The following is a 22,296-nucleotide window of genomic DNA, read 5'->3' on the forward strand; positions in this document are numbered from 1 at the left end:
TTGGCCTCACGTACGTACGTATGGGATTAGAAAAAGCCAAAACAGATGCTTGAAGGAGCCGAAATCGTCAATTAATCGTCCAAAACACGGGGAAATGATGCTATGAATTAAGGTTGGTGCGGTGGGAAACCTATGTATGATAAAGGCACCATTTAAAAAATATATGCATGTTTTCTTTTTAAGTTTGTATAGTTCTGTAGTGGGGTTTCACTGTTGATGGAGATGGAAAATTGGAAATCATGGAATGAGCTTAATTTTCGTTAAATTAATGATCGTTTAAGGAAAGCTTCAAGACTATGTTGTTTCAAATTACAAGTAGCAACGCTCCTTCTCCTAATTATAATTTTTTCATCTAAAGCACACATTCCCAACTCCTTGACTCAACCTGGTGATGATGACCCGCCTTGTAGAAATTTTGTTTCAATTATAGTTATTATAATGATGGTAATTAGCATCCAAAAAAAAAACTACAAAAAATTTTGTTTCAATTATAGTTATTATAGTTGCACACCCCGATCAATTATCAACATGGCTATCGAACTATGGTCAATTTCGACGTGTTTTCCAAACTATAATCGGGCCAGACCAAAAACAAAAAAAAATTTAATCGGGCTTTTTTTTTTCAGTATATTGGGCTTTAAGCCCCTCCAAAGTCCAATAACAAATCACTCCGTGGCCAGGCCCGTATGTAACTACCCGAAGTAACAATTGGCCCAGTCCCGTTACATTATCACCTCTTGGACAATAATAAGTCGACAACTCCTCCGTGGATTTTATCGGAAAAAAACTCCTCCGTCTCAGCTCACCAGCGCAAAATGACCTCAGCTACCAACGAAGATAAGAAGAGTAATCTCTCTCTCTCTCTCTCTCTCTCTCTCTCTCTCTGAACACAATGAGGAACAATCCAAATTGAAACAAATGAATGCAAAATTAATCGAAAATGAAAAAAATTAATCAAATTTATATAACTTTTTGGCATTTGTTAGCAGCCTAGTAATGTGAAATGATAATCTTTTGTGGGGTTTTCAGGCTCTGTCAAAAGAGTAGCTGTTGTTGGTGCTGGTGTAAGGTATGTTAGTCAATTATAGCATTGCAGCTTTTAACCAAGTAGCAGTGTTAGACATTATTTGTTTTGTGTTCGATTTTTTTTTCCAAAACTTTGACTGACTTATGTTACAATTGCTCAAGCGGGCTTACTGCCGCCTACAAGCTGAAATCACATGGCTTCAAGGTCACAGTATTTGAAGCTGAGGGAAGAGCTGGAGGGAAGTTAAGAAGTGTTTCATATGATGGTCTAATTTGGGATGAAGGAGCGAATACAATGGTGAATTGTTTACTATTGAACTATTGAAGGGTACTCTATAGTTATTATGATGCCTATGCTAACATTGAGGTTTTATTGCCCTTTTGCAGACTGAGAGTGAAATGGAGGTCCAAACTTTGCTCGATGATCTTGGACTTCGAGAAAAGCAACAATTTGTAAGGGGTTCTATTTATATCTCACATATGTACGAGTGTTAAATTATAGTTTGTCCAAACTCTGCTGCTGTGGCTGATTTTTGTATTGATATAATGATTAAATTGGTTGTTGTCTACTGTTACAGCCAATCTCACAGAACAAACGTTATATCGTAAGGGATGGGTCGCCTGTGCTGGTATGTCTTGCTTGTTGAATCTGTATTGTTAAATGAGTTTGCATCTTGTAATGGTTATTTGTAAGACATATGTAATACTTTTTTCTTTATTTTTTGGGGTTTGTATTTCCTTATATAGCTGGCTGTTCCTGACTGTGACCGTTACCTTTGGTCCATTTTTCACATCAGATACCAACGAATCCAGTCGCACTGATCAAGAGCAACATTCTTTCTACAAAATCAAAGGTTTATTTTCTACAATATGCAGCATGTCCAATGAGTTAGTTTCATAGTTATTTAATCATCTTGCAATTCTGGTCAGAATCAATGCAAAATATCTTGTTTGGGCAACAAAAAGCTTGCCACAAGCCCGCCATATCATTTAAGTATGCATCAAATTGAGTATAGATTTCTGTATCACAGTTTCAGATTATTCTGGAGCCATTTTTGTGGAAGAAAAAAAGAGTTTCCAATGATTGCACCCAAGAAAGGCAAGTAGTCTCCTCTGTCACTAAATTTTTTTGCACTTCCACTTAGTCTCTTATTTACTTGTTTTTTTTTTCCAAAGTGATTTTCTTAGAATTCTAGTTTTTTGCTTGTTCTTCTGCAGTGTCGGTGGGTTCTTTCAGAATCATTTTGGGAAAGAGGTATATATTGCATTGCAATAGTTTTCCAAATATAGTCTTTTGCTTTCTCTGAGGATTGATTACGCACATCATGCTGTCAAAATCCTTGCAATTGTTGAAATTTTTTTTTTTAATGTTTTTTTTATAATATTATTGTTATCATTTTTGCTTGGAAGGTTGTTGATTATCTCGTTGACCCCTTTGTTGCCGGCACAAGTGGTGGAGATCCTGAGTCTCTTTCTGTGAGTAATGTAACAGAATTTGGGTGACTTGTGTGTATTTCACACCTGTGACTAATGTTTTTGTTTCTTAACTCATCAATTGTTACCTGAAACTGGAAAAGATATTTAAGCTGCCTTTCTACTTTTTCCATGCATCCATTTCACAAATCTGGTCAAGGCTGAGACAAGAAAACCCCTTTCCCAATACCACAAATTTTGGGTTTTCTGAGTTGGTCTTTTCAGCCTTGTTATTTTGTGAGTTACACCATGGTTCTGTTGGTGCTTATTCATTTTCTTGTGTCTTTAATAATTCTATTGTGTTGCCTTGTGATCCTTCAAACAGATGCGCCATTCTTTTCCGGAGCTATGGAATATAGAAAAAAGGTATATTCTTTAGTCTACCTAAAACTGAAATTACATTTAGGAATAAAATTAATATTGGATCTGTATCATCTACCCTGACCGATTCTAACAAAAAGCAGTTGGTTTCTTGTTATCCTTGCTTTCACTAGTGATATTAATATGGATGGTGAACTAGTGTTGTGATTAATATAAGTAAAAGTTACTAAACAATATTCTGTAGTTAATGCTTGTGGCATTATCTATATTTGTTGTAAGCACCAGATTCTCTATTTTATCAGGTTTGGTTCTGTTATTGCTGGGGCAATTCAATCAAAATTATCTGCCAGAAAGGAAAAAGTTGGAGAAACAAAGGATTCTGTAGAAAAAGGGAAGCGTCAGCGTGGTTCATTTTCCTTTCAAGGTGGAATGCAGGTATAATTTTTTTGGGTTACTTTCCTTCCTCAAAGGTTACGAAAACTTTTGTAATTTCATGTTTTTCCCAATGTTATCTTATTTAGAATGTTCCTCTTGTCTGTAACTTTAGTTGCAAACATTTCGTTTATATCTTTGTTGCACATCATATATATTTAAAACTAAAATGCTTTTTTAATTTTCTGTCTAGTGCAGACACTCACTGATATGTTGTGCAATCAGCTTGGAAAAGATGAGATTAAACTAAACTCAAAGGTTTTGTCATTATCTTACCGTCATGGTGGGAATTCTGCATTAGAAAGTTGGTCAATTTCCTCTGATGCTAATGTTGACAAGCATTTATCTGTCGATGCTGTAATCATGACGGTTAGTACATATATCATTATTACTAAGTACATGATTTTAGTGGTTTATTGACTTTCTCGTTGGGGCACCTGTTGGTTCCCATGTAATCAGGCATAACAAGGTGTGATTATGCATCCAACATTGTTTCTATGGAAAACATTTGTTTTTTGAAATAAATCAAGACAGACCTGGAAGGTAAAAAAAAAAAAAAAAAGATATGTGTTTCAACTGCTTCGTTGCAGTTACTAAATGGGCATGAGTCTTTTCCCCAAGGCACTTCCATTTCACCGTGTCCTATGATTTGGGATACAAGTTCTGCATGGCTTTATATTTACTCCCATGGTAGCTTTCTCATTTAAATAAATTGGACTGAAATTCCCCTTTTGACTATTCTATGCATCTACTTGCCTTTTCTTCCATGCTTCATATAATATTAATCGACAAGGTTTCTTCTGTCATAGGCTCCACTATGTAATGTCAAAGAAATGAAGGTCACAAAAAGAGGAAACCTATTTCCTCTTGATTTTCTTCCTGAGGTATTTGTGACATCTAATTTCAACATTTATGATTGGAAATTTAGAACAATAGTAGGCCTGACAAAGAAGTTGCTGAACAAAGGGTTTTTTTCCTTTCCCTGTTCAACTTAGGTGTACCGTAATTTTTTCTGTCATATTGCAGGTAACTTATGTACCACTATCAGTGGTAATAACCGCTTTCAAGAAGGAAAATGTTAAGAGACCCCTTGAAGGATTTGGAGTTCTTGTTCCCTCTAAAGAGCAGAAAAGTGGTTTAAAAACTCTTGGTAATGCTTGGCAGTGGCCCAGTGACATGGAATAACTGATTCGTTCTCCTAACTAATATGGTCACTATGTCTGTTGTACAGGCACTCTCTTTTCCTCCATGATGTTTCCAGATCGTGCACCTAGTGACCTATATCTTTATACCACTTTTGTTGGGGGAAGTCGAAACAGGGAATTAGCAAAAGCTTCAGCGTATGGGAAGCTTCAGTGCTTTCAATTTTGCACCGCAGCCATTTTTTTCTGTCCTTGATATTGTGCAATTAATTCTATATTATTCACTCAACAATTACACAGAAACATATATGCACTTTGTAATTTGACATGGCTAATACTTTTCTCCTCTTAACTATTGCTCTAGGGATGAGTTGAAGCAAATTGTTACCTCTGACATTAGGCACTTGTTAGGAGCGGAAGGCAATCCCACATTTGTGAAGTAAATAATCTATTTTTATCTTTTCTCTTCTTGTAGTTAAAAGAATTGAAATGAATATTTTAAGAGCCTATGTATTACCAATTTTTTAGATAGTTATCTTATAGCTTGAAGTACACTTAATGGCAGCCATTTCCACTGGAGTAAAGCATTTCCATTGTATGGGCGTAACTATGATTCAGTTATAGAAGCAATTGAGAGGATGGAGAAAAATCTTCCTGGGTTCTTCTATGCAGGTAAGTACTCACCAACTGTGAGTTTTAGATATAGAAACTAATGATCTGGATAATTGATGATTTTCAGTCCTCCACTGGATGAGTGGTGCCCTTATAGTTTTTTTTTTTTGGTGTATGTGGTATACAAACTATGAATATTTTAGGTAACCAAAGGGGTGGACTCTCTGTTGGAAAATCAATAGCTTCTGGGTGCAAAGCAGCTGAACTTGTAATCTCCTATCTGGAATCTTCTTCAGATGAAAAGACACTGCAGGAAGGATCTTCATTTTAGAAATAGGAAGCGTATCCTTGTACATAGACGTCTTTCAATCTAGGATGTCAGAGCGGGTTGTGTTTGTAGAATCCGTAAACTATTACCCTTTTTTAAAGTTGAAGTGAAATAGGGCCAAAAGGCAAAGTTTTTATTTTTTTGGGTTTCAGAAAGGCCAAGTTTTAGTAGTAAATATCAAACATACTACACCTGACCTCGTGATATAAAATACATGCTTTCGGGGATTTTGCAATAGGTTAGCATTTTTATTCTTAAATTGAGGATTTGCGCAATCCCTTATCAATTGACTGGTTGGAGTGGTCAGAGAAAGCCAGAAAGGAAGCTGGGAGAGGTACGTTATTTCATTCTATTCAATTGATCACCTTCTAGTTGTGCAGCCACTGTTTATAGAAATCCGATGCAATGGGATGATGATTTTGTTGGTTTATTGGTAACTTTTAGAGGTATTACCTCTTAGTCGAAACATTAGATGCGCTACTATTACAATTGAAATACTGTGGGGCTTTTCATTTAGGTGATTCTGAAGATATGAAAGAGCTGTTTGGCTAAGTTAGGCCACATGTTAGCTTCTGAACCATGGTTTAGGGCCTTTGGGCTTAGACTCCTTCCTAGCAAGTACATGAGAAATGGAACTTTCTATAGGGAGATAGAATTAGCTTACAATTGTGGGTTTGGAAAGGCATTACCATTAAAAAGACCTGGTTAATGGTCATAAAATTTGCATTTTTTTTGGTGGGTGATGACCTGGGCAGAGACTTGAGGTGGACAATGAGGCTATAGCTATGACTATTGGGCACTTTTTCTTTTGATTCTAGGAATAAAATATGGGCAATATGTTGAGTTCATATGCTCTGTGACTGTGAGAATCCAAATATCCCAGAAACAAGAGCTTAAGAGCCCAAGTCATGGTATTGGTAGGGCTGCAATTGATGCATTCCCTCTTGGTTAATTTATCCCATAAGATAAGGCGGTGGGGCTGGAAAGATGGGCTTACAGTAGATGCATGGGGGCCTCCTGCCCACTTTCGTCTGTTCATCAATGGCTCCAAATCTTGTCCCTCTCAAATCCTTGTCCTGTCCTCTCATGTTTTTCAGAATTCATCATTTCCACATTAATTGTACTACTTTTTTTTTTCCTTTGGTTTTTTACTTTTTTCATTATAAAATTGTTATTGCTTCTGCAGTGGATGCTGAAAGTTGTATTGTCTTGCCTGAAAATAAGAGTCGACTCTTTTTATGGTTATTTTTGTCTGACTTGTGCCTATAATGGAACCGAATCTGTTTTACTTTGATTAATTTATGATTAGTTGCACATGGGTAGGGACAAATTGACAATCATCTGTCAGAAAAGCCTCATTAATATGCTAATCATGCCAAAATGAAAATGTTGAAGAATCAAAGATTCTTTTTCTAGAAGAAGCAGCTCTCACTGTTGCGGGTTATAACTTATTCATTCTTTTTTTGGAAAAATTTACAAACAAGACACATACTTTGATGGTTGTTTCATTTTAGGACATTAATTTTGATTCGTATTAATGAAGGACATACTTTTATTTTGTGTCAATTAATGATTATTTTTTATCTCAACTTTGGTCTGACATTGGACCCATCAAAACTCTACCAAATTTAGCAAATTTATACTTGATTCAAAGCTATGCATCTCCTCTTTACAACCATATAAAGATCACTAAAATTGGACATTTACAACTCCAGATAATTGGCCCAAAAGTAGGGTATCCAAAACTATCTAATCGGATCTCTGGGAAAAAATTTAGAAAATCAGACAATTTCGGGTACCCTACTTTGGGGCCGATTATCTGGAGTTGTAAATATCTGATTTGGGTGATCTTTATATGGTTGTAAAGAGGAGATGCATATCTTTAAACCCAGTATAATTTTTTTGAATTTGGTGGAGTTTTGATAGGTCCAACGTCGGGCCAAAGTTGAAATAAAAACTGAAAAAAAATATAGTTCTTAATTGACACAAAATGAAAGTATGTGTCCTTCATTAACACAAAGCAAAATTAATGTCCTAAAATGAAACAACCATTAAAGTATGTGTCCTATTTGTAAATTTTTCCCTTCTTTTTTTTATGAGAAGAAATCCTGAATTCTGATATCATAAATGTCAGTTGATAATAAAAAAAAAAAAAAACTTTTCATGATAGTATGAATGTCATGAATTCTGATATCATGAATCCCAGGTTATGGTCACCGATCTTCTGAAAAGAAATCCTAAATTCAAATGTCATGAATTTCAGTTGATAATAATAATAAAAAACTTTTTCATTCCTATTTCCCTCACTACTGTCCACCTTCTTAAATGTTTAGTTCCAGGCATTAATCCTTTTTATGATTTAGATTAATGATAAACACCAATGTTTCAACAGACATTTAGAAGCTACATTAATATGGTCTTCTCGTATAGAACTGGTCAAAAGTTCAAAAGTTGGTCTTGCTCTAAAATCTAAACAGAATGGTATAGTCGTTTGCTTTTCCATGGAACTGCTTTATGCTTTATGAGTTTATGCTACACAATCAGACTTTAAAGCAGACACACATTGTTGGAATCTAAAAAGTGCTTTTATGGGGATGTTTAACCAAAATAGATGACCATCATACCATATCAGTATACCACCGAGATGAGTCATGACTCATGACTCACAAATGATATAATATTGAAAGCAGGTTTTCATCTTTATGTGAGAGATTGTGCATTGCCTAAATGAACTTGGGATTTTGACTGAGTCAGTGAGATGCCAAATCCAAAAGCGAAAAAAGAAGAAGAAATAGAGAACCCCACCTAGGGGTGGGCATAATAACCGACGCACCGAAAAACCGAACCAAACCCACCGTAAAAAAATCGAAAAAAAACCGAGTTGACCGAAAAGTCAACACCGTAAGAGAAAACCGAACCAAACCGTATATGGACGGTTTCAGTTTTGGTTTTATGCTCATTTAACCCGAACTAAACCTAGTAATTTTAAAAAAATATAATTATATATTTTTATGCACATTTTATACATTTTTGTTCACATTTTATACATTTTTATACACATTTTATACATTTTTATTTTAGACCCTAAAATATATTTTATATAACCCTATGAGTTTAATATTATATATATAATAATGTTTTAGTATATAATTTTAGTTATATCTTATATAATCAAATTAGTGTATTCTATTTCTATATACTCTATAGTCTATAGTCTATATAATAATGTTTTATGCATATAGAGTTATATATAAACTTAGTATATAACTATATAGTTAGTAACTTAGTATATAGTTGTATACATACTACAATAGTTATATATAACTATATAAGTAATCTATAATTATAGTAGTATACTAGTATATACTATAGTAGTATATAGTTATATATATACTATACTCATTACTCTATAGTAGTTATATACTTATATATAATCTTATATATAGTTATAACTTATAACCCAAATTTGCCCAAACCTCAAACGAAATCTCAATCTTCCCAAACCCCAAACGAAACCCCAAATAAAATAAATTAAAAAAACCAAACAAATAGACCAACAAATAGATTATATAATATATATATATAGTTATAAATTATAATCTTATATTAGATATAACTTATAACCCCAATTTGCCAAAACTCCAAATGAAACCCCTACTACCCAAACCCCAAACGAAACCTCAATCTCCCCAAACTCCAAACGAAATGCCAAATAAAATAAATTAAAAAAACCAAACAAATAGACTAACAAATAGATTATATAATATATATAGTTACAGATTATAATCTTATATTAGATATAACCCCAATTTGCCAAAACTCCAAATGAAACCTCAATCTACCCAAACTCCAAACGAAACCCCAAATAACTAAAACAGAAAAAAAAAAAAAAAACCAAACAAAGAAAGTAATACATAAATACTGTAATAGACCAAAAACAAAAAGAACAAATTAAAAATCACAAAATCACTTAGAAATCACTCATCACTCATCAGACAGTGGCATACCTAAATTAAACTAATTAAATAATTAATAGTGTAAAGTCTGTAATATTAGAATAGAGTCAATAGACTCAATACTCAATAAGTCAATAGACCAAAAACAAAAATAAAAAATGACAAAATCAGTAAATCACATATTCATTCAGACATTCACTCTCCAACCAAAAAAGAAGAAGACATTCACTCATCAAGTGATTCAAGTCATCCGACAAATCTAAAGAAATTAAGAAAGCAGGTTCTTAACTTTATTTGGTTGTAGACTTGTAGTTATTTTTGTTGTTGTAGTAAATTAGTAACTTTTAAGTGTTAAGCAGGTTGTATTTGTTTTAACTTTTAAGTAGGTTCTTAACTTTGTTTTAAGCAGGTTGTATTTATTTTAAAACCGTGCATGCACCGAACCAAACCGTCTTTGCAATGGTTTGGTTTAGTTTGGTTTTTCTCTAATTTGTTCGGTTTACAACACCGAACCACACCGAGAAAACATTTATAGTGCGGTATATAGTTCTCGGGGTGAAGTGAGCCGAACCACACCGTGCCCACCCCTAACCCCACCAACATGCTACATGCCTCTTTGTTTGGGCTGTGGAACAGGCTGAACAGCATACAACAAGACTCCTCCAACTTCTATGCGCCTTTTAAGGCGCGTGGGTGAGAAGTGGAAGCCCACCAGCACACCAAAGCTAAAGCTGGTGTGGTGGCAGCGGAAGCAGAGCCACATTGGCTTTCTCATTGGCAGGTGCTAACTCTTACGCTACATGGGTGTGAGTGATTCAACTCTTCCTCTGCTTTAATCATGAATTAATTAATATTTATCACATTAATATAATAATTTTCTAATCAGAATTTTATGGGATTCCAAAGTCTACAGCTTTGCAGCAACGTGGTTTTGCATTCAAAACAGCCTGTGGGCCGTGGCCGTGCAAAGGGCAACGGACCCAGAAAACCCTTCATTTCCCAACAAGCCCCTACATTTTTTTATTTTTTTTTTACATTAACAAGTAACAACTTAATTCTTTCGAGTTTCAGTGTCAGAATCTGCAGATTAATATGATTTATCATTTAAGACAAAGAATGACTTCCAAAATCGTAGTTGGTATTTGGTAAGTAATTATTATTACTTATTAGAACTAAACTGGAAAATGCATTATCCCAACTAACATGGTGACTGCTACCGTTTCATAAATGGACGATAATAATACAGTAACAGTATAACAGTGAAAATTTAGAAGCAGGGACGATTTGGTCATATCAAAATCAAACCCATCAAATGCCATAGAGAGGGAAAACCATGTGTCATGTGATGGCCGATGCTGCAATTACCAGCGGAATGTTAGGAAATTCACGAGAATCAACAAGAAGCAAAACCCAACAACGAAATAAACCACTATTTTTATTACATTACAGCTTCAGTGACTCAGTCTGAGACTCACCGCAGACCCTCCCCATTCCCATTGCCTTTGTCTTTCTCTTAGAGGAAACCGGCCCCATAATTGTTATTTGTCAGTGACCACACCCACAGAAAACCAGCACTAAATGCCTTAACACTGTCCTGTACGGCCCTTTCCAACCACCTTCATAAATCATAATAAGCCCCACTTTTCAGTGTTCCACTCCACAAACACATTCATTGACCAAGAACAAGAACAATGGTGTTGCTCTTAATGGTTTTTTAGTTCCCATTTTCAAGGTTTGTCTCCAACATTATCTGCATTTATCTCCCGTTTTTTCTGTGTGTTGTTCTCTGTAAACCCAGAAAATTCTTAAAGATACTTCCTCTGGATGATTTATTTAGCCTTGTGTTTCTTCATGGGATTTTAACCAACTTGTTTACTAAGCATTCAAAATTTTCCAGGAACGTGCCCAGTTAATTTTCCAGGAGGAATCATCGAATTTGGGCTACCCAGAAAAAATTCATAACACTTTCATGAGACGTGGGAGTACTGAGCTAGGATTTATGCTTTGCTTCGTGAGCTTAGTTATGGAGATCGATCTCTTTTGCTGATATTTCGTAAGATTTTATGAGTCTGTTGATGTTACCCCTGAAGTTCACAGTCCAGCTTTAATTCAACTGTTTATGTCCAGCTTTATGACAAAAACTAGAGGCTAAACTTTGAAGCTTGTGCAATGGGACATTTTTACTTGTTAATTACAGTAATTTTGTCATGGGTTCTGTTCCTCCCAAGTACACATGAATTACAAACCTCTCAGACCCAAGTCTTATTGCAGCTAAGGAAACATTTGGAGTACCCTTCCTCATTTGGAATTTGGGAAAATTACCATGGAGACCTCTGTAACCTGTCTTCCTCACATATGAGCATATCATGTCAGGACAATTCAGTCACTGAGCTCAAAATTAGGGGAGATAAACTTGTTAATGTTAGTGAGTTCAATGGATTTGCAATTCCCAACCAGACACTGTCTGAGAGTTTCTCAATTGATTCTTTCGTTACCACATTGTCAAGGTTACCCAGCTTGAGGGTTCTTAGCTTAGTCTCTTTGGGAATTTGGGGACCACTTCCTGATAAGATTCATCGGTTATCTTCTCTTGAACTCTTAGACTTGAGCTCAAATTTCATATATGGTTCTATTCCTCCTAAAATATCTACAATGGTCAAACTTCACACTCTAACACTTGAGGGCAATTATTTCAATGATACTGTCCCTGATTGGTTGGACTCGTTATCAAATCTCACCATTTTGTGCTTGAAGAACAATCGATTGAAGGGTCAGTTTCCTTCTTCAATATGCAGAATTAAGACACTCACTGACATTGCCTTGTCTCACAATGAGCTTTCTGGAAAATTACCTGATATGGGTACTTTAACCAGCCTGCATGTATTGGACTTGAGAGAAAATCATTTAGATTCTGAACTCCCAATAATGCCCAAAGAACTGGTTACGGTCCTTCTTAGCAAGAACTCATTCTCCGGAAAGATTCCTGCGCAATTTAGTGATTTGGGTCAGCTTCAGCATCTTGATCTATCATTCAATTATCTTAGTGGAACACCACCATCTGCCTTGTTCTCTTTGCCAAATCTCAGTTATCTGAATTTAGCATCTAATATGCTGAGCGGAGAACTCCCAGACCATCTAAATTGTGGTGACAAACTTGGCTCTATTGACATCTCTAATAACAAGTTAATAGGCGATCTTCCTTCTTGCCTGCGCAGTACTTCAGATGAGAGAGTTGTTGAATACAGCAGAAACTGTTTGTCGATTGATTCCCAACACCAGCATGAGGTTTCATACTGTAAAGAGGCTCTTGTAAGGGGAAAACAATCCAGAGGCAGAGAAACCGTGGTGCTAGTTGCCATTGTCTGTGGAGCTGTTCTTGTTTTAGTACTTGTGGCATCTGGGGTTCTTTTCTTGTGTAGAAGATACTGTTCAAGACAGACGTTTGAGAAGAACATATATGCAAAGGCTGTGCAAGATAATTCACCAAATGGTTTTTTCTCTGAACTCGTTGCAAATGCTAGTAAGTTATAAATTAGTCAGGTTATTTTGTTATTTTTTCTCTTGCCCCAAGTCCAAGACATCTTTTTTCACACTGCACAATGACAACTTTGTATTCTGAAATGTACGAATACAGACAAAATCATGTTTTGTACCAATGAAAGCTTAAGGTGATAACATTTGTGTTCTACTTTTTCTAGGATTCATATCTCAAGCAGCAAAATTGGAGACACATGGTGCCCCAGCATGTCGTTTATTTTCACTTGAGGAGTTGAAGGAAGCAACAAACAACTTTGATTTGTCTATGTTTTTGGGTGAAGGCTCTATGGGGGAGGTACCCTCCAAACTCAAAAATTATATAGAAGTATATTTTTTTCTCTTGAAATCCAATTTTTGATTATCAATCTCAAAAGTTATAAGTAATTTGTACAGAGCTAGGAGTTTAATGAGCAAGGATAAAGGGAACAGATCTAGGAATTCTTTCATGATGACTTAAGCATTCCTGACTTTAGATTTCTGATCTGTTATTTTCACTTAAGCTCTCACAATGAGCTATTAAAGACAATGTCCATTTTTCTGTTTTCAGCTTTACAAAGGAAAGCTGGAAAATGGGACCTATGTTGCAATCCGATCTCTGACCATAATGAAGAAATATTCAATCCAAAACCTTAAAGTTCGGCTGGATTTTCTCTCAAAGCTTCATCATCCTCACTTGGTTGGTCTCTTGGGCTATTGCATTGACAGTAGTGGACAAGATGATTCCAGTTGCAACAGAGTCTTCCTTATATATGAATATGTTTCTAGTGGGAACTATCGCACCTATCTGTCAGGTTAGTAAGGTATTATGAGGAGCTTCATTACATTGTACAGAGTAAGTGTAATTGTAAGCATATTTATGAACCTTACTAGTGAGTACCCGAGTGTGTGTGTGTATCTCTCCTTTTGAGGTACAGTATTGTAATCTGCTTTACATCATTTCTTTGTGTATTGATGCTCCCAACCTCTAACTAAGCTCTGTACATATATGTAGAAAATTGTCCAGAGAAGGTTCTCAAGTGGTCTGATAGATTGGCAATTCTAATAGGAGTTGCAAAGGCCGTGCATTTTCTGCATACTGGGGTTATTCCAGGTTCTTTCAACAATCGATTGAAAACTAACAATATATTGCTTGATGAACATCGAATTGCAAAGCTGAGTGACTACGGGATGTCCATCATCACAGAAGAAATTGAAAAACTTGAGGCATGTTTCTTCACTACTATATTTATTTTTTGAGTTGGCAATGTTTAGTATGGTTCCCAGTGGTTATTCTAATGGACATTCTATTTGTTCTGCAGGCAAAGGGAGAAGGCCCAAAATCAAGGTATGGATGTAAAGTATAGTTTCTAAAATAGCTCTTCACAAAATGCATTAATTTATTAATCAGGGTCACATTTCTTTGGAAAGAAACTAGTTAAATATTAATAGTTTCTGCTACTTATGTGGTTTTTTGCAGGCATAGAACAAATGTGGAGGGTGATGTGTACAACTTTGGATATATACTACTAGAATCACTTGTTGGGTCTATAGTAAGTGGAAAAGGGGAAACACTTCTGCTAAATGAAATGGTATATATGCTAAAGCTTTTATTGCCATGACTTCATTTTGATTTGATTTTGTAGAATGTATGTTTGATGCGTGGTGTCATGAACCACATGATGCAGGGATCGTTTGGGAGCCAAGATGGTCGAAGAAGAATTGTGGATCCAATTGTGTTGACCACTTGCTCACAAGACTCGTTATCAATAGTGGTTTCCATCACCAAAAAATGCCTATCTCCAGAAGTGTCATCTCGTCCCTCTTTTGAGGATGTGCTTTGGAACTTACAGTATGCAGCTCAAGTCCAAGCCACAGCTGATTCTGATCAGAAATCGGATTCTACATCTTAAGTTAGTTGTAAGGTTTTGGGCTGTGCATGGGCCTGTAAAGTCCATGATCCATCCCAATGAAGCCCACTTCCTGCTTGTACAAGAAACGAGGAAGGCTTGTAATGAGACTGGAGGTGGGCTTGTAAAGACAACTACTAGGTAGGCCGGCCTGTATTTAGGTAGAGCTACGTTCCTTCGTTGTTTGGGCTGTATTACAATGTAAAAATCTAAAGTTGGTGATTGCTCAACTTTAATTATATATGGCAAAGTTTTTGGAACAGGAATAACATGAAGTAAAATATTCGTAAATAACGTGAGTTTAGAGGATGGGAATCGCTGGTGGTTGCCTGGTTGGTGTTGTGCTTTTTCTTACTTGTGTGAAAAGGCAAAGCCAGCCAAGAGGAGTGAGTGGTGGGGTTGTGCTCACTGCCTAGTGGTTAGAGTAGGATCGAATCTTAAAACATGAGGGAACGAAAAGTTACTGTGTATATGTGTTATGTAATAGTGTAATACACAATAAATAATCTTTGTAAAATTATTAAATATGAGGATTAATTTAACCAAGGGTTGGTCGTGGGTGTCCCCCAACATTTATAAATATACAATACATAATGTTCTTATCCAAGACAAACACTGTCCTTACCAGCAAAACACAAAAAGACAAATAGTGTCCATTGTCCAAAATGATAAAGTAATAACCTTGCGTTTTGATTTAATAGAAGTGGACATTTCAACCTACCTCCACCTCTTGAAGCTATGCTATAGATCATATTCATATAAGCTTAGATTTTACGCTCATTTTTCATGTTATTTCATGGCCTCACGTCAGGGAGTTGGTGACGGGTCCAAGTCCAACTCCAGTTCTATGATCCTCAGGTTCTTTTTAGATCTAGATTAGGTGAAAAGTGATCGAGTCTTTATATAAATGTAAAATCATCATAAATGATCATGAACTTGGGTTCATTGTTCCAAGCAGTTAATGGGCTTGCTGAGCCCAATTTCAGGATTGTTTGGTAGCTCGCAGCCCAAGCATATAATGTAACGGCTATGCTGATGATGGTGGCGTGTGCAGTGGGCTCCACTATCCCAGGGGCTGTATTTGACTGTTAAGTGTCTGATAACCACAGCATTGTGTCGGCGAGTCCAGCAAACCAAGCAACAAACCACGCTCATCACCACACCAAAGTCTTCGCGTTATCTTCACGCTCAGAGTACTCACCTGAGTTGTTAACTCAGTGTGACTCAGTGGCCGAGTCACTCACGGCCTACTGGGCTACAGGCTACTGGGTGAGTGTTACACACTCTCTCACTCAACTTCAATCTTCGACTACAAACAAATTTATTAGGTGTGAGCATTTCAGCCACGAGGTTGCCATCAGCCAACGCCACAACGACAAACAATGACACACCGAATGAAAATCCACCAAGGTGACGCCGTTTTGCATGTCCTGACAATCATTTCCTCGCACTCATAAAAATATTAATTTTATGTTATGGAAATTCTCAAATCTCTACAGTCAGCTTCACATTTTTCCAATATTTTAATCACACATATTCACTCAGCAGGCCTGTGCGCCTCTCAGTCCCAGAAAGTGTACACCATCCGGTACAAAACGATTCGTCTCTCTTCTCAATCGCATTTCTCCCAATTTTCTGGCCTCCATATTTACTGGTACAATTACCTTTGTCTTTACCCATTTTTTATTTTATTTTATTTTTTATCATCCAGCTACACTTTTGAGTTCTGCGTACTTTGTCTAAAACTGTATGTATAATCTGTGTTTCTATTTGCTCAATTTGATTGCATGCATTGTGATGAATCTGAGCGACTTTGAGCTCGAATATCTGGATCTGACGTTTTGAAGCAATTTCTAAGATTTATTCCGGTAGCTGATAACTCTGCATTGCCTTTTTTGCAAGTATACATGTTATTAACTTATTATGATGATTTATGAGCTCAGTTTGCGATTTTGAGCTCTCTTTTGTTAATTTCTTTATTACTAGCATGCTTCACTTTGCAAAGCTTTTCCCAGCTCACATTTTGTTTTCTTTATTTATTTTTAAAAAATTGTTATTATTTTTGAGTTACGGCGTTTGATGTTCAATGAGCTTGTTTTCCATTAAATATAACCATTTTAGTGATGAATGCGACATTTTATAATCCTCAATTCCTAATTTGATTACTGATTGATATGCTTGTGGTTTTTTGTTCCTCAGAGTGTTGGGAGTACCAGCTTTGTGAATGTGAACACCTAAACACATTGGAGGAGAATAGTCAGTTAGAACAGGTCTGCCGTTTGTTTCTGCAACCATGGTTCTAGGCTTAAAGGCGAAGAACCGCAGGGGCACCACCGTTCATATTGATTATCAAATCCATATTCATGAGATTAAGCCTTGGCCCCCATCACAGTCGCTTAGATCACTCCGTTCTGTATTGATTCAGTGGGAAAATGGCGACCGCAATTCTGGGTCTACCAATGCTGTTGTCCCTTCACTTGGGTCCGTTGTTGGTGAGGGAAAAATTGAATTCACTGAGTCTTTCAGGTTGCCTGTGACTCTGCTGAGGGACATGTCTGTAAAAGGTGGGGGTGATGCATTTCAAAAGAATTGCTTAGAGTTCAACTTGTACGAGCCTCGGAGGGATAAGACTGTGAAAGGTCAGTTGTTGGCAACTGGGATTATAGATTTGGCTGATTATGGTGTTGTGAAAGAGACCATAAGCATTAGCACTCCAATGAACAGTAAGAGGAGCTTTAGGAACACTGATAACCCGGTTTTGTATATTAAAATTCAGCCTGTTGAGAAGCGTCGCACCAGTTCCTCTTCTAGGGATAGCTTGTCAAGGGGGGTATCACTGGACAAAGCTGGAGGTGAATCTGTTTCGGCCTTGATGGATGAAGAATATGCTGAGGAATCCGAAGTTGCCTCTTTCACAGATGATGATGTTTCCTCACACTCATCTCAGGTAATCATTGGCTTAGTTTTCCTTTCTTTCTCTTCTTGACCATGCATTTTGATTACAATACTGCTACAATTTTTACCCACTACACCATTGATCATGGCCATTGGGCATGGTATGGTCAAAATGACAGGTAACCGAGATTTATTAAAATACTAGAAAATAGTATGTAATATAACACTGGCACTGAATTGCAGACCAGACAAGACACGGTGACTCATAGCATTGAAGGAGATAATGAAAAACATGCCTTAGCCTCAAAAGTAGGGCTTGAAAAATCAAATTTAGTGCCTCAGAATGCACCACATGAATATCTGAAGGAGAATTCATCATGCTCATCATCAATTGACGTATCTTCTGACCTGGGAAGCCCAGTAAATGGTCATGCTTCGGTATCCAACTCTCCCAGATCAAGTTCAACAACAATCCTAAAAAGTGCTGGCTCGAAGAATGTCCTTTCTTCTCCTGTGTCCTTACAGAATGAAAATCCTCAGGAGTCCTACACCAGCATGAGAAGCATTGACCATGATCATTTAGCTCAGGAGGTTAACAATAACGTTGCTGATGCCAGAAGTAAAATTACAGTTGATGTGAAACAAACTACCAAGTATGATGAGAAGATTGGCAGAGATGGCCTTGAGGCTGCAGTTGGTGATGATAGTTATGATAGTTCTATGGAGGACAAAGACAGAAAGAAACAAGAAGAAAATGGAGATGAACAACAAGGTTTTTATGAAGAAAAACATTCTAGGGAAGCATCCATTTCACAAGATGCTAATAGAAAGCAAGTTCCACTCGGAATGAAAGAAAATATTTTGAACAGCGAGAAATTAAAGCATGTTAAGTCTGTTAGGTCACCCATTGAGTCAGTTAAGAATGGATTAACTAGGAGTGATCAGCATATAGAAGTAAAGGAAACTGGTATTCAGGGAGATGTGCAGAACAGTGCAGGTCTTGCAGGAAACCTCAGAGGTAAGGAAAGAAAAGATGCTAAGGTGTATCCAAAGGATACAAAAATTGTCATTTTAGAAGGCAAAATCCAGCAGTTGGAACACAGAATAAAGATGCTTGAAGGAGAATTGAGAGAAGCTGCAGCTGTTGAGGCTGCTCTTTATTCAGTAGTCGCTGAGCATGGAAGTTCTATGAGTAAGGTCCATGCTCCTGCTCGGCGCCTTTCTAGGTTTTATCTTCATGCTTGCACAGAAAATTCTATATCTAGGAGAGTCAGTGCGGCAAGAAGTGTTGTTTCAGGATTAGTTTTGGTGGCAAAAGCGTGTGGGAATGATGTCCCAAGGTATATTTAAATTGCATTGTTTTCTGCATTTTCTTTAACGTTTTATTTAAAAACCTGTGACCATCTATATTGACGTTTTGAAGCAAAGCTTCTGGAGCTTATAACATTTCAATTATCAAGTCTAAATTTTCTACAAAGTATTGGAACTCTTCTGGTGAACAATAATCATAAATCCATTAATAGTCTTATGGTGTAATACATTTTCTTTTTCTCTGATTACAGGCTAACGTTTTGGCTGTCAAATTCTGTTGTGTTGAGAACAATAATAAGCCAGGTTTCTGGGGACCCAGAACTTCCTCTGTCTACTGGGCCTTCTATTGACAGGAATGGGCCTTCTATTGACAGGAAAGGTGCTGAAAAAGTAAAAAAGGCATCATCTCCAATAAAATGGAAGGCTTCATCTTTTGGGGAAAATGAAGGGATGAAACTCTTAAATGGAAGTTCTGGTGATTGGGAGAACCCGCAAACATTTATGTCTAAGCTGGAGAAGATTGAATCGTGGATCTTCTCCAGAATAGTTGAGTCCATCTGGTGGCAGGTCATTGAGCAACTCTTTTCCTCTTCTTTTTTTCCTCGTTGAATTTCCCTGTAAATCTACAATAGCAAAACCATCTTATTGAATGAATTTCATGAACTGCATCTGATTCTTTCACTATTATATTTTCAGACTTTGACCCCATATATGCAGTCTGTTGCTGCAAAGGCAATTGATGAAGGTAATGGTTCTGGGTCAAGGAAAAACTATAGACGGACATCTATTTCAGCTGATCAAGAGCAAAGTAACTTTTCATTAGAACTTTGGAAGAAGGCTTTCAGGGATGCCTGTGAAAGACTTTGTCCAGTACGAGCTGGGGGCCATGAGTGTGGCTGCTTGCATCTACTGGCCAGATTGGTATATCTATACACTCAGATATTTCCATCGTACCTCTTCTCATTAGTACATATATTTTCCCAAATTATATGAATCCTGCGATTATATCTTATACGGAGTTATATCTGAAATCTTCAATATAGTGATCTGTTTCATATTTTCTTGACTGATGGGAATTTATCACTTTTAAATAAAATTGCAATGATATCTGTCATGTGTCTAGGTAATGGAGCAATGTGTGGCTAGATTAGATGTGGCAATGTTCAATGCTATTCTTCGTGAATCTTCGGATGAGATCCCCACTGAACCTGTGTCTGACCCCATCAGTGATTTGAAGGTTGTCCCAATTCCAGCTGGGAGATCAAGTTTTGGGGCTGGTGCACAACTAAAGAGTGCGGTAAGCCATTTGGATTGTATCTCTCAAGCTATGTCAGATCATCACTCTTGATTACAAATGTCTTTTAACCTCAAGTTTCGGGGTAATAACACCTTCCATGCCTTTTTCTCTTTAATGGGGTTGAACTTAGGATTTTATTATCCACGTATGTAACTTTTGGGCTGAAAACATTAATATTACTGAACTTAGGATTTTAGTGTGTATTCTATAATCCTGCTAGATCTGGCTGGTTTTTGAATTGATAGACGTCAACATTTGCTAATGTTGTGGATAGAAAATCTCTTATGCACCATGTTTACCTGGCATTTATCTATGAACCCCTGGAGATAGAAGGATATACTTGTGCACTAATTTTTTTTTTTTTTTTTTCTGGCAAACGTGCACTAAATGTTTGATTTCAAATAAACATCCCTTATAAATCAGATAGTTATGTGCATTGGACTGGATGCATATAGGACAAAACACCTTTGAGTCCATGAAATTTGCATCCTGACATTACATAATCATCTCTGAGTTTTATTATCTATTATGATACACAATCCATGACATTCCTTTAAAGTTCCTAATGCCTTTGAATGCACCCTCGAGCTATGGAGTTGTCAAATGAAGAAAGCAAAGTGAAGTTGTGCATCTCTTATATGAACGGAGTTTTCATTGTTTAATTTGAAGTTCTCTCCATTTGTGTTTTATGGTTATTAGATTGGGAACTGGTCCAGATGGCTCACTGACCTATTTGGTATCGACGATGATGAGTCACCTGATGATGTGAGTGACCATGTTGACAATGATGAGAGACGAGATACATCGTTCAAGTCTTTCCATCTCCTTAATGCGTTGAGTGATCTGATGATGCTTCCAAAGGACATGCTCTTAAGTAAATCCATCAGAAAAGAGGTTTCACACTTTAACTCAGACCCTTCCATTAGTCTCTAATCCACACAGTCAGTACATTGCAGTCCTTGCTCATGATGCTTCAATTTTGTTTTGAAGGTATGCCCCACATTTGCTACACCACTGATCAAAAGGATTCTTGACAATTTTGTCCCAGACGAATTTTGCACTGACCCAATTCCAGACATTGTGCTTGAAGCCCTGGAATCTGAGGTTAGTCAGTTAGTTAGCTATCTATACAAAATTACTCTTTAGAATGGCTGCAAGTATTTCTGATGAATTTGAAGTAATTATTAATTATAATTTGTGCCTTCTGGACTAAACACTAAGAATCTCTAACATGAATTTTAGTTTTGTCTCCATGGATAAGCCCCAAAAACCTGTAGTCACTGTAAAATCAAAACCAATTTTATTGCTTTTGGTTTGATATAGGACACTCTTGAGGCTGGGGAGGAAGCCATCACAAATGTCCCATGCACTGGAGCTGGTACAGTCTATTTGCCACCATCAACAGCTTCCATTGCAAGTATTATTGGAGAGGTTGGCGGCCATTCGCTGAGAAGAAGTGGGTCTTCAGTGGTCAGGAAATCATACACCAGTGATGATGAGCTTGATGAATTGAATTCACCCTTGGCCTCAATCTTCATAGATTCTTCCCGGTCTTCACCACTTGCAACAAAGCCCAGCTGGATATCCAAGGGGAATGGCAATCAAAATGCTGTCAGATATGAACTCCTTCGTGATGTTTGGATGAATAGCGAGTAGCTAAGACATATATACATATACAGTCACAAGTATATAGATGAATAATTTGTTTCTCTGTTCCCTTTGGAGTTTGTAAATCTGTGCTCCGGTTTTGGCCACGTTATCACTATTTTGATGTTGTACGAAAAAAGGTAGCAAATTAGCAATTCCAATAGAATATAAGACGATTCAAACATTTTATAAGCGCCTGTAGGTGATTGGATTTTGTTTGAATTGGTATTGGTGATTGAATTTTGGTAGAATCAGTGAAGTATTTGTGTATGTTCTGAAAGAATAAGAAATAAGGGCTTGATTTAGCCTTGCAATATGACATCGCTGTTCTTAAATGTAGTTCAATTCCATTTTCAGTGGAATTTGATTTTTGAAGCTCACCATGGACGGTGGGGTTTTCCATTTCTTTGTGAAGTTACGCCAACTGCAATTA

The 22,296-nt window shown here is 36.7% G+C and overlaps 3 protein-coding genes across 5 annotated transcripts; all 3 read left to right on the forward strand.

Annotated features, from left to right (window-relative positions):
• The first annotated feature begins 765 nt into the window (after positions 1 to 765).
• Positions 766 to 5,569, forward strand: LOC147288896 (protoporphyrinogen oxidase, mitochondrial-like). The gene is made up of 18 exons (XM_086239976.1): positions 766 to 846; positions 1,030 to 1,069; positions 1,189 to 1,324; positions 1,414 to 1,479; positions 1,605 to 1,655; positions 1,824 to 1,880; positions 2,058 to 2,125; positions 2,245 to 2,281; positions 2,437 to 2,502; positions 2,825 to 2,865; positions 3,123 to 3,255; positions 3,451 to 3,621; positions 4,062 to 4,136; positions 4,279 to 4,402; positions 4,484 to 4,592; positions 4,759 to 4,833; positions 4,960 to 5,066; positions 5,210 to 5,569. Exons 1-18 carry the CDS (start codon positions 816 to 818, stop codon positions 5,335 to 5,337), a joined length of 1,515 nt encoding a protein of 504 aa, XP_086096102.1. The 5' UTR covers positions 766 to 815; the 3' UTR covers positions 5,338 to 5,569.
• A 5,209-nt stretch (positions 5,570 to 10,778) lies between these two features.
• On the forward strand, positions 10,779 to 14,972 carry LOC147288897 (Leucine-rich repeat protein kinase family protein). Of its 2 annotated transcripts, none has more exons than XM_086241156.1 (8): positions 10,779 to 11,022; positions 11,188 to 12,810; positions 12,989 to 13,152; positions 13,375 to 13,618; positions 13,819 to 14,030; positions 14,126 to 14,151; positions 14,284 to 14,395; positions 14,492 to 14,972. In XM_086241156.1, the coding sequence occupies exons 2-8, from the start codon at positions 11,460 to 11,462 to the stop codon at positions 14,714 to 14,716; spliced, it is 2,334 nt and encodes a 777-aa protein (XP_086097282.1). In that variant the 5' UTR covers positions 10,779 to 11,022; positions 11,188 to 11,459; the 3' UTR covers positions 14,717 to 14,972. The 2 variants fall into 2 exon arrangements, with proteins under 2 accessions (XP_086097282.1, XP_086097283.1); XM_086241157.1 differs by having other exon boundaries at positions 12,989 to 13,122.
• A 1,060-nt stretch (positions 14,973 to 16,032) lies between these two features.
• On the forward strand, positions 16,033 to 22,055 carry LOC147288898 (EEIG1/EHBP1 protein amino-terminal domain protein). Of its 2 annotated transcripts, XM_086241154.1 has the most exons (10): positions 16,033 to 16,123; positions 16,262 to 16,367; positions 16,913 to 17,660; positions 17,852 to 18,948; positions 19,171 to 19,486; positions 19,616 to 19,840; positions 20,043 to 20,216; positions 20,916 to 21,110; positions 21,207 to 21,320; positions 21,540 to 22,055. In XM_086241154.1, the coding sequence occupies exons 3-10, from the start codon at positions 17,007 to 17,009 to the stop codon at positions 21,870 to 21,872; spliced, it is 3,108 nt and encodes a 1,035-aa protein (XP_086097280.1). In that variant the 5' UTR covers positions 16,033 to 16,123; positions 16,262 to 16,367; positions 16,913 to 17,006; the 3' UTR covers positions 21,873 to 22,055. The 2 variants fall into 2 exon arrangements, with proteins under 2 accessions (XP_086097280.1, XP_086097279.1); XM_086241153.1 differs by lacking the exon at positions 16,033 to 16,123 and having other exon boundaries at positions 16,217 to 16,367.
• The last annotated feature ends 241 nt before the right edge of the window (positions 22,056 to 22,296 follow it).

Source organism: Dryas octopetala, chromosome 4, assembly GCF_963921425.1.
Source record: "Dryas octopetala chromosome 4, drDryOcto1.1, whole genome shotgun sequence".
In the NCBI taxonomy this organism is placed as follows: Eukaryota; Viridiplantae; Streptophyta; class Magnoliopsida; order Rosales; family Rosaceae; genus Dryas; species Dryas octopetala.

What these genes read in the sequence shown, in the direction of transcription:
- LOC147288896 (XM_086239976.1), top strand. Translation starts at nt 816, where the DNA reads ATGACCTCAGCTACCAACGAAGATAAGAAGA. An exon ending in TACCAACGAAGATAAGAAGA is followed by an intron (nt 847 to 1,029) that starts GTAATCTCTCTC and finishes TGGGGTTTTCAG; the next exon opens with GCTCTGTCAAAAGAGTAGCT. An exon ending in GGGATGGGTCGCCTGTGCTG is followed by an intron (nt 1,656 to 1,823) that starts GTATGTCTTGCT and finishes TTTTCACATCAG; the next exon opens with ATACCAACGAATCCAGTCGC.
- LOC147288898 (XM_086241154.1), top strand. Translation starts at nt 17,007, where the DNA reads ATGGTTCTAGGCTTAAAGGCGAAGAACCGCAGGGGCACCACCGTTCAT. An exon ending in TGTGGGAATGATGTCCCAAG is followed by an intron (nt 18,949 to 19,170) that starts GTATATTTAAAT and finishes CTCTGATTACAG; the next exon opens with GCTAACGTTTTGGCTGTCAA. An exon ending in GTAAATCCATCAGAAAAGAG is followed by an intron (nt 21,111 to 21,206) that starts GTTTCACACTTT and finishes TTTGTTTTGAAG; the next exon opens with GTATGCCCCACATTTGCTAC.
- LOC147288897 (XM_086241156.1), top strand. Translation starts at nt 11,460, where the DNA reads ATGGGACATTTTTACTTGTTAATTACAGTAATTTTGTCATGGGTTCTG. An exon ending in TGAACTCGTTGCAAATGCTA is followed by an intron (nt 12,811 to 12,988) that starts GTAAGTTATAAA and finishes TACTTTTTCTAG; the next exon opens with GATTCATATCTCAAGCAGCA. An exon ending in GGAGAAGGCCCAAAATCAAG is followed by an intron (nt 14,152 to 14,283) that starts GTATGGATGTAA and finishes GGTTTTTTGCAG; the next exon opens with GCATAGAACAAATGTGGAGG.